Below are 10685 nucleotides of genomic sequence, written 5' to 3' on the forward strand. Positions count from 1 at the left end.
TGTGTGGCTGGGAAGGGTATAAAGCAAACACAGAGATTTCCTCAGGTGCCACCGGACAACCAAGAGTCACTTCACCATTTTTATTTGTTGACAACTTTTATAAAACAAAATTCCCCTGGGATCAGACATCTCATAAAACATTTATTCAGTCTCGTGCATGCTCGTGACACATCAGGTTCCAGCAGAGCAGCATCTGCAGGACCAGACAGAGCTGAAAGCAGAATTTCTGCTCTCTGCTGAAGGGGAGGGAAACTCACAACATTAAGGCACTGTCAAACCCCAAACCCACACATTTGACCTTTCCTCCTGCTTGCACACAAGGAGGGTTTCTTATCTTTAATTAACCATCAGCTGCAGCTTTGAACAGGGACACACACCCACGCACACAAACCCTCTCTTCTCTCCAATCCTGTTTCCAGTCCCAGCTGCGATGGAAACAGCAGCAAACCTCAGTGCCAGGGATGGAAAATGCCCAGTGCTACATCCCCAGGCTTGCCACTGTCCCTGTGGGGATCCCAGCCCTTGGAAGGTGCCATTTTTAAGAGGAAAATCAGTTATAAGAACAGCTTTGGACTACTCTAAAAGCCAGAACACAAATGAGCTGACAGACCCCTCCTGAGCCATGCAAGGCAGATCAGGTTCCTCACTCACTGGGCACAAGCTGCACCCACAGCCCAGCACTTTGGCCCCAGGGGACCTACAGAAGGTAATCAGGATTTTCAGCTGATTGTGATCAGTCCTTTAAGGTATTTTTTCATCAGCTGGTGTGAAATGCCCTGCTTCAGCCTATTTGATGTGAATTTCAGAATATAGGAAAGGCTTTTTCCTGCCCCCAGGGAGTGTTCAGGCTGTCCTGGAGCACTCCAGGATCACTGCAAGCCCAAACCAGCTGTGGGCTCAGGGCCACAACTAAAAGTTCCAATTGTAATGCCAAAAAACCAAAAAAAAACCAGATTCAGGTCCTTGCCTTAGGTGCCCTGGCAATTATAAATAAATAATAATAAATACTTACACTCTCACACACTCTTCCTGTATCCCACAGGATTACAAACAAAGCAGAGCCATGCTTCTCCCCTGGTTCCAGAGTCTGAGGTTTGGGGTGGGACCCAGCAATGCCACACACAGCCCAGGATGGTGGCAGTGCCAGCACGTGGCACTGGGAGCACTCCACAGCTTCAGAGCTCTTGCAAACACAGACTTGGCTGAGCAAATAAATGTCCTGACCACCAGAATGAGAGGGAACCGAGGTGAACAGGGTTTGGCTCAAAGGCCATGTCATTATTGCATTTAAAATGTCACATTATTTGGAGATATGGCAACTGTGGGAGCTGGGAAAAACCAGAGCAGGCTCATACCAGGCCATTTCATTTCCTCGAGTATGAAACCTGATTTTCACATTGTGTCTCAACAGTTTGTTGTTTTGGCAGACACTGAAAAGGTCAGTGAAAATTCTAAGGAACTTAAGAGTTGCAGGAGCACAAACCATTCCCCCCATTCATAAATAAACACAGTGAAAGATTTTACATCAATTGAAAATGCTGCATCAGATTTGCTGACAGTTTGGGAAGTGGCACCCACTTACCAGCCTGGCACAAACCTCCAAATCCCTGAAAATCTGATCAGAATAGAGAGAGGCAGAGACCAAGAAGCAAGCAGCAGCACAGAGAGCAAAAATGAAATTCAGGGACCCAGCTGGCAGTGTCCTGGCTTCCACCTCTCCCCTGGAGTCTGAGAGAGAAGGACTGGAGCATAAAGGAGGTCACAGGTGGCTTTGAGACTCAGCTCTGGAAGAATTTTCTTGGCCTATTTTCTGCGCCGTTGCTTTTTTTATTCAGCTTTTTTTGCCTTCCTTTTCCTGGTGCCTTCGTTCAGCTCCTCTTTGGACTTGGCAGGAGGAGGAGGAGGAGGAGGGTGGGAAACCTCATGGGAGGCCCCGTGGTGGTCGTGCTGGTGGCTTGGGTGCCCACTGGAGACGGAGCCAAAGAGGACTGGGCAGATGAGGTTTTCCAGCGGAGCAAAGGGTGAGGAGTGGGAGTGAGTGGCCGTCATGAAAACCTGCCAGGCAAAAAGGAGCACTCAGAGATCACAGAGAGCAGGGAAACCCTGCCCAGTGAGCATCCTCCTGACCCCAGAGAACGTCCCTGCTGCTGCAGCACTCGAGGCACCAGGAGCTGCCTGTGTGATGGAGAATTTAACACTGAATTTCCTGAGCAGATCCTACAGGCAGGGAATCCTGTGGTGGCTCAGGAAGGTGAATATTCCCACTTTAGATTCTGGCTTTTGCTGCTATAAACTTACCTTGCAGACTATCATGAACATGCTGAAAAAGAAGATGAGGTTGGCTTCAGAGATGGGGAGCCAGTGAGTCTGCTGCAGGGTGAAGAGGACTGTACCATACAGACTGGCCTTTGTAGGGCTGCAAGAGAAAGAAAGAGGTTTTCTGGAAGGTTTGCACCCAGCCCTGACTGGGTCTTTCATTCCATTCTTCATCTGGCTGGGAATTTCCAGGTTGCTGACTTACAAGGACATGTGAAGAATTTCATTTGTTTCAGGCTTCCAGACCCCACGCAGCAGCTGCTCAAAGTTTGACATCAAGGCCACACCAGAACCTGGGAGACAGAGAAACCTGTCAGAGCTGGAGCTGCCACAGCAGAGGGCTCTGGATCCTCAAGGGGACAAAGGGTTCTTGACATTCTCCCCAAATTTAGAAGTTAGCCTAAGCCAACAGAGCAGGGCAAACGCTTCCCTGACTTTCTACCAAGTGGATCCTGACTCAGGGAAAAGGCATTTGCCTCTTGCAGTTACTGATGCTCAAGTGCTTGCTCCGAGCAGAGCCTTAAAGGAAAACTGACAGGCAAAACCCCCTGAAAAGACCCAGGTGAGGTCAGAGATCACAGGAGAAAGAATGAAGAACTCCTGACTCCAGCTCTTCAACCACTCTGCAAGGCAGCACAAACACCTGCATGGTGAGACCTGAGCTCACATCTGTCACTGTCACATTTCCTGAAAAATCCCTTCCCCAGGATTTCTTCTCCTGGGAAGCTGAGAAGCCTCAGAGAAAAAGGAAAGCAATATTATCTGATTTGCCTCCTCTGTGTTTTGCTGCTTTGGAATGTGGTTTGGACATTGTTTACCAACAGGTGATTGTTTGATTGGTTTCATGTGAATTGTTTTAACTTAATGACCAATCATGGTCAGGCTGTGTTGGAACTCTGGAAGAGGTCACGGGTTTTCATGATCATTCATTGTAGCCTTTTGTCTGTATCCTTTCTCTGTTCTTTAGTATAGTTTTAGTATAGCATAATATAGCATAATATAATATAGCATAATATAATATAGATATTATACATTATAATAATATAATCATTATAATTATAAATAATATAGTATAATATAATATAATTATATTATAATTGTAATATAGGTTATATATAATATAGATATTATATATTATAATAATTACATTATAATTATATATTATGATTATGTTATACATGATAATATATGATACGATTGATATATGATGTAATATAATATAATTGTAATATTTATTATATATAATATAGATATTATACATTACAATAATATAATTATTGTATTATAATATATAATATATAATATAGTATAATATAATATAGTATAATACAATATAATAATTATATTATAATTATAATATATGTTATATATAATATAGATATTATATATTATAATATATTATAATTATATATTGTTATGTTATACATGATAATATATGATATGATATAATTAATATATCATAAAATAATAAATTAGCCCTCTAAGAACACGGAGTCAGATTCCTCATTCCTTCCAACGTCGGGCACGCAACCCAACACCCATCCCCTCCCTGCTGCTCCTCCTGAGCTGCCCCCAGACCGTCCCAGCCCTCCCTGCAGGCTCTGGGGCCCCTCAGGTGTCACCTTTGAGCCATCCCGTGGCCAGCATGACGAACCAGCCGTGGTGGTAGAGGTGGTGGGCGTGGTGCACCCCGGCCGAGATCTTGCGCACCCGAACCACCTCCTTCATGGCCACCAGGATGAGCTTCACGGGCAGGAAGCTGACACACTTGTAGAAGAGGTTCATGGGGCAGAAGAATGTCAGGTACCTGCAAAAGGAGCACGGGTTTGTTCTGGTCTGGGATGTGCAGAGGGTGGCAGATTGGGTTATGGCGGGTGAAGGAGAAGGAAAACCTAAAAATAAAATATTCCTGATTTCGGAGCTAATCCTGAGAGGAAACCAGCATGCAACAAAGCCTCTCTATAGCAAGAGCTATAGAGCCCTCAGTGACTCAGAGAGCCCTCACCACTAACACTCCATCTTGAATAAAACCCAATAATTTTAATTCAAAATTTTTTAGAAGTTTGTGTCTTGTATGGTCCAGAAGCATCAGCTCATACAGAACAAGAAGCTACATATACTGAAATGATATTACAGACAGAGGACAGATTTGAAACACTCTTTTTTCCAGAACACTGCCATATTTTTCAGCCCTGGAAGAAGATATTTCTCTTTTTTTTCCTCAAGTATAGAAAACTAGATGGCTGAGGGATTTACTCAGAGACTTCTGTTTATGAAAACTTCATTCACAGTGTTTCCCAGCAATGCTCATTCTGCCAGGCAAAAGCACCTACAACCCACACACACTGGGGAAGTTAAAGCTTCATTTGTGCACATTTCACCAACACAACAAATAAAATGCCCCCAAACCTTCAGGATGTGCCACCCCTTGCCCTGTGTGGGATCCGTGGGTGCTGCTGCTCCTGGCTCAGCAGTGGCTGCTATGAATAGAAGTGCCCCAGCCCAGATAATCACAGCATTAGGCAACTGGGCAGGGAAACTGGGAACCAGAGCCAGGAGTGCAAGACCTTAGAGACAGCCTCAGCCCACCTCTGCTGTCCCCAGTTAATCCCAGTGGGATCAGAGCTGTGTCCCAACATCTCCCCCACACCTCCCTGCAGCCTGTGCCACACCAGGAGGGCTGCAGGGCACTCACCACACTGCTGTGGCCAGGATGACACTGGAGTTGTGGCTGAAGTAGGCAATGGGTGCCTCTCCCAGCAGCAGATCAGCCAGGATGTAGCTCCCAAAGCAGTGGAGCATAGCACAGAGCCAGGAGGCAAAAGGGCTCCTCCGGGACATCTCCACGGCTCCTGTGAAAGAAATTGGGAATCACGGAGTCACCTGTGCTGGAAGGGACCCTCTCAAGGCCACCTCAGTGAGAAGATGGATCTAGCAATGAAGCAGGAACTTCAAGGCCCAGGAAGAGAGAGGCTTGAAGTGCGTGCTCTCCCACAAAGCAACTCAAAGAAAAGCGCTTGTAAAACAAAATAGAAAAGTGTGAAACCCAAACAAGCACCAGAGATGGCCAAGAAATGATCACAGCCTGCAGAGCCCCCAGAGGTCTCATGTGAACAGAGTCATTAGAAGTTTATGAACTGGCTGAGAGATTCTCTCCTTTATTCTGCTACCATAAAGAACATTTTTTTCCCTTGAAATCAATGTCTTTTTACAGTCTAAAAATAAAATGCATACTGGTACCATTCTCTCCACTGCTTCAACCTAGGTGCCCTCAAGAATTCATGAACAATCTGTTCAGCTCTTTCATTCATAAGATAACCTGCAAAAATAGAACAGCAATTCTTAATCTTTATTTGAGAGAAGAGGATTTGAGGGTTCTACCCTGCTCCTGTACTAGTCTGGAAATACTTTGTGGTCTCCTCCCACAATCTGCTATGGCCTTTTTTTAAACTCCTGTAGCAATTTTCATCCACCTTTGTACTTTTTCAGGGAAACCTCCCAATAACATCAATTCTGGGAGGTTCTTTCATCACCTTAAACTGCTCCAGAATTTTTTGTGCAGCATTTCAGATACAAAACTCTGTCCAGAGAGCAGACAAAGAGTGAAAATGCTAAAAACCTTGTATCAACATGATTACCTGGTACCCCTCAAACAGCAGTAAGTGGATCAGCATGAGCCAAAGCTCTGAGTGCCCAGGCCCTTCCATCCTCGGGGACATTTGAACCAGCTGAAAACACAGCGGCAGCAAGACAGCTGCAACAGCCGAGACATGAAACTGGTTCTATAGGAACCTGAGGTTTAGCTTGAGGCTTAAATTTAGTAACACTTGTTTTTCCTTGGCTCCACGAAGCCATGCTGTCTCCAAGGGGGAAACAGGACGGTTCTGTCCTGACACTGATCCCCAGCCCATAACTGTGGGATGGGAGCACTGCAGGAATCTGGGGAAAAGCACACCCCGGCCTTACCCAGCCCCAAGAGGATTCCTGGGCTTGCATATATTTAAAAGCTATTTTTGTGAGGGCTGCCTGTTAATTGTTCGGTTCAGGGCTCCATGCTGGAAGGCAGCTGGGAGTGATCAGGCCTGGAAAGGCAGCACTTGTTTACAGGAGTTTAACAGGAACAGCGTGTGGATTGTACGGCTCGGAGGTCACACAACACGAGGTTTGAAAATCATTCCCGAGCCCGGGATTGGTTTTCCCTTCAGTCACTGTGCAGCTACCGGGAAACTGCTCAAAACAGAGCATGAGGAGTGCACGCATTGTCAAAAATAGAGGGAAAGGGGCGTTTGGAGAAGAGCGAGGCACAGCCAGGCTGTGACAATGGCAGAAGGCGAAAGCCAAGGCACAGGTCTATCGATCTGTGCAAGATAAGCCCAAGAGAACAAACAAAGCAAGGTCAGTTATGGTTCCTGAGAACAGCTCAGGGCATGGTCCAGAGGGTGGGAAAAAACCAAGGTTTTACTTCCAGCCCTTTCGTATATAAATAGGAGGAAGGTACTGCCACAAAAATATTCAAGCCAAGGGATTGGCCAGAAACGCAACTCTGAGTCCTGGGGTGGCAGCCAAGTGACCGAACTGAAATACCTCAATGCTGCCGGAATCCAGCCTTAAATAAAATCCAGGATTATTTCTCAAAATCAGAGTCACGGGTTCGCGGGGGTTTTTCCCGCTTTATATTTAGGCACAGGTGTCGGAGCTGTGACATGGCCTGCAACAGCGGCAGGGCAGAGGCACGGGCAGGTGTCGGGACCTCCTGGTGCGGGGCAGTGCGTGCTCTGTGCCGGTACCGGAGCTCCCCCCGGGGCCCCCCGGCCAAGGGCCGCACTCACCGGGCTCGTACTTGAGGTAGAGGACGGAGATGATGAAATAGGCGGTGTCGAACAGCGGGAACACCGGCAGCGCGGCGAAGGCGGCCGCCAGCTCCCCGAGGGGCAGCGCCTCCGCCAGATCCATCGCGGCCCCGGAGCGCGGCTCTCAGTCCCCGGTTCTCGGTTCCCTGCCCCGGGCCAGCAGCTCCGTGCGGGAGCTGCGGGGGATGCGGGCGGAGCGGCCGGCGCTGCCCGGGCCGGGCCGCTCGCTCCCCGCGGTGTCCGGGCGCGGAGCCGCCGCCGCCGCCGCTGCGGAGCCGCCGCGGGGAGCGCAGGCGCCGCCGGCCGGGGCAGCGCCCGCCCCTTCCGCTTCCCCTCGGCCCCCGGAGCCGCCGCCGGAGCCATGATCGGGGACCTGCTGCTCTGCGGGTACCGGGGCCGGGAACCGGGGGCGGCTCGGCCGGGTTAGCCCGGGCCGGCTGTGCCTGACCCTGTTCCCGTCTCGCTTCTCAACCCCTTCCCCCTTTCCCGACCCTTCCCATCCCCGTTCTCCCTCCCCGACCCGCTTCCCCGGCCTCGCTCCCCTTCCCCGTCTCACTTTTCCCGTTCTTTCCTCTTCCTGACCCTTTCCCCGTACCCCTTCCCCGACCCTTTTTCCATTCTCCATCCCCGTCCTCACTCCTCTTCTCTCTCCCTCTTTTGCTGTGCCCGTTTCCTTCTTCTCTTTCCTCGTCCCCCTTCCACCGTCCCAAACCCCCTCTTCTCCATCCTCGTTCCCCTTCCCCGACCCTTTTTCCCCTTCCCCATCCTCATCCCCGTCTCTCCCGCAGGACGCTGCTGGTGAACGCCGGTGCCGTGCTCAACTTCAGGCTGTGAGCGACCGGGGAAGGGCGGGCAGGGGAACGGGAAGGGTTTTTTTTGGGGTTCACCTGCCTGACACGGCCCCTCTGCCCCGCAGGAGGAGGAGGGACACGGAGGGATTCGGAGAGGAGCAGAGGGAACCCACGACCGGTAACGGAGGGGATGCCGGAGCCGGGCACAGGAACGGGCTTTGCTGGAGGAAATCCTTGGCCAAAACACAAATTTTCCACCCCTTTTTGTTGGATGTGAATTGCTGTGGGGCTGGAATAACTGGTTTATTAACTGGTTTTTAACTTGTAAACTGAAATGAGAAGAAGCATACAAAAAGCACATTTCTTTCAGCATTTTTGACCTGTAGATACCTGTGCTATAAGAGGTAACACTCGGCTCATTCCCTGATCGCCATTTCCACGTGGATCCACCTGTGTTGCTCCCTTGTAGCTCTGTTTGCTGGTTAAAAATCCCAGAAAGCCTTTTTTGGTCTTCCCTTTTTTGCACTGTTGACCCCTTTTTATAATTTTTTGGTAATTTTGCCACGTCTCCTTACAGAGCTGCACTGAACAGAGCATCCATCCTTCACCTACAGCCTCAAATTTCAATCTGAACTTTTGGTTGTGGTGTTTTAATGTTTTTTTTTTTCCCCCTCTCAGAGTTGCTTGTGATTTTCAGGCAGCGCTGAAAATGTGACTTTTCCAGTGTGTTTTTCATATCAAAAGCTTCTCCTCTTGGATTCTAGGTGACAATATCAGAGAGTTCTTGCTGAGTCTCAGGTATTTCCGAATCTTCATTGCCTTGTGGAATATCTTCATGATGTTCTGCATGATTGTGTGAGTAACCCTGTGCATCTTCTCACTTGGTTACAGAACATCAAATATTGGCACTTTTCTTGCACATAGATCTCTTTTCACATCTGTCTCTCCCACTCGATTTTTTCCATAATTCTTTTTCATTTCACTTCTTGATTTCAATTTTCAAATATGAGTCGATCTCATGGGGGTTTTTTGCTAATGTGGGCACCTGTAGTGCATGAAAAGCACCTGTGCCAGCACCAGAGCCATTCAGCATCAGGCAGAGTCCTGGGAGTTGCTCAAATCAAACATCACCTGCGTTGAAATTTGGGGATGTTTTTCATTTTGGGGTGGGGTGGGGTGGAAACCCACCCATCAAATTAATAAGATTAAATCAGCTTTGCAGCGGTGTGGCTGTTTCTAATCTCCTTATTTTTATGTTTTGCAACCCCCAGGTTATTTGGATCTTGAAAGCCACTCATGGACACATTGGAAGAGACTTTTGGCTGGGAACCAACTTTTCTTGAAATAAAAGATTCTAAGATTCTGCTGCTCTCCAGCTGCAGCCCCAGGCCCGTGGGGAGCTGGGATGCGCTCGTCCCCTCCAGGTTCCTGCTCTGCCAGGGCTTGGAGCCACAACCTTCACACAAATGATCTCAGCTTCACTCAGAGAGAATTTTGACTTGGTTTTCTAAGCTCAGAGTGAGAGCAGGGGAGAACTGGAGCCAGTTTTAAACACTGGGGCTGTGCCAGCTCGAGTTACCCCTGTCCAAGTCACACTCCTGAGTTCTCAGTTTTGTGTAAAAGTTGAGCAGAGTGTTCTTGTAACTTCTCGCTATTCCATTGGCTTTGTTGGAGGTGTAGAAAAGGAATGTTCAAGGAAAAAAAAAATGCCGTTCTCACTTTCTCTCTGTTTTTCCAGAAAAAAAAAAAAAGCTTTTTAAATTAATATTCCAAAGATTTTTTTTTCTCCTAAGCAATATGTAAGGGATTTTGAATGGGGAAAAAAGGCAAAAATAATTCTATAAGGCAATGTTAAGAGATAATTTTGGAATAATCTTGGATTTGGTTGAATAAAGTTTTGTTTAAGGGTAAAATATATATTTGATGCCATGTTCATTCTGTTACAGGAGTAATTGATTCTGTATTGGTGTATTTTGGGAACTTGTAGCTATTCCTGTAATCTGTCTGGAGTCTTGTGTTATTTATATTAAGTTGGGCTTTCTGACCAACAGCTTTTCCCCAGAATCACCGAGATCATTTAAGAGAGTGAAGTACTGAATATATTTCAAATCAAACTGTAACTTGTTAGTGGGGCTTCCATAGCTTCAGTTTCTTTAGTTGTTGAGGAGAAAGACCTGATTTAAATGATTCTCCCTGGCACAGGTTATAGGGAGTATTTTGAATTTTACCTGGTAGTGAGATGCAAGTGTTGGGCACCTGCAGCATTTTACTTGAGTCACCCTCTTGGTTGAACTGAAGTTTTCACCTTCATGGAACATGACAGGGGAAGGGTCATTTGAGGGAGGCTGTAATGAACCCAGAAAAATGTACAGACAGGCTCCTTCAAGTGTGGTTTGAGCCATCCAGAAATATGTACAACCTTTGGTTAAATTTAAACATATTCATTGCCTGTAATTCTGGTATTTTAACCCTTACCTGATTCTTTAGAATGAGACAAAAAAAAAAGTATACTGCCGACTACAATACAGGGATTAAACTAGTGTAATTCTTGGAAAACATTTAGTGCCTAATCTTCATTAAACCAAGTGTGAAGAGAAGGGTGGATGTGGCATCACTGTGTGTGTGTGACCTGCTGGACACCCCTGGGCTCAGCTTTGAGCAACAGGGGGGTTTTATTCTCCTTAGAAAAATGATGACTTCATGATCACAGGGAGTTCCACTGCCAAAG

General features: G+C 47.2%; 2 protein-coding genes across 2 annotated transcripts; one reads left to right on the plus strand and one right to left on the minus strand.

The window, feature by feature from the left end:
• Positions 1-66: 66 nt before the first annotated feature.
• Positions 67-7393, minus strand: TMEM38A (transmembrane protein 38A). The gene is made up of 6 exons (XM_066566325.1): positions 7146-7393; positions 5012-5168; positions 3939-4123; positions 2522-2609; positions 2299-2416; positions 67-2055 (listed from the first exon to the last, which is right to left on the minus strand). Exons 1-6 carry the CDS (start codon positions 7267-7269, stop codon positions 1828-1830), a joined length of 900 nt encoding a protein of 299 aa, XP_066422422.1. The 5' UTR covers positions 7270-7393; the 3' UTR covers positions 67-1827.
• A 111-nt stretch (positions 7394-7504) lies between these two features.
• On the plus strand, positions 7505-9874 carry SMIM7 (small integral membrane protein 7). Its single transcript, XM_066566202.1, has 5 exons — positions 7505-7553; positions 7955-7996; positions 8083-8135; positions 8722-8812; positions 9229-9874. Exons 1-5 carry the CDS (start codon positions 7528-7530, stop codon positions 9242-9244), a joined length of 228 nt encoding a protein of 75 aa, XP_066422299.1. The 5' UTR covers positions 7505-7527; the 3' UTR covers positions 9245-9874.
• The last annotated feature ends 811 nt before the right edge of the window (positions 9875-10685 follow it).

Source organism: Molothrus aeneus, chromosome 27 (genome assembly GCF_037042795.1).
Source record: "Molothrus aeneus isolate 106 chromosome 27, BPBGC_Maene_1.0, whole genome shotgun sequence".
Taxonomy (NCBI): Eukaryota; Metazoa; Chordata; class Aves; order Passeriformes; family Icteridae; genus Molothrus; species Molothrus aeneus.

Excerpts from the sequence above, each read along its gene's own strand:
- TMEM38A (XM_066566325.1), bottom strand. The coding sequence starts at position 7,269 with ATGGATCTGGCGGAGGCGCTGCCCCTCGGGGAGCTGGCGGCCGCCTTC. Across the intron at positions 4,124-5,011 it reads ATCCTGGCCACAGCAGTGTG|GTACCTGACATTCTTCTGCC; the intron begins GTGAGTGCCCTG and ends CTCCTTTTGCAG. Across the intron at positions 2,610-3,938 it reads GGCCACGGGATGGCTCAAAG|GTTCTGGTGTGGCCTTGATG; the intron begins GTGACACCTGAG and ends TCTGTCTCCCAG.
- SMIM7 (XM_066566202.1), top strand. The coding sequence starts at position 7,528 with ATGATCGGGGACCTGCTGCTCTGCGG. Across the intron at positions 7,554-7,954 it reads GGGGACCTGCTGCTCTGCGG|GACGCTGCTGGTGAACGCCG; the intron begins GTACCGGGGCCG and ends TCTCTCCCGCAG. Across the intron at positions 8,136-8,721 it reads GCAGAGGGAACCCACGACCG|GTGACAATATCAGAGAGTTC; the intron begins GTAACGGAGGGG and ends CTTGGATTCTAG.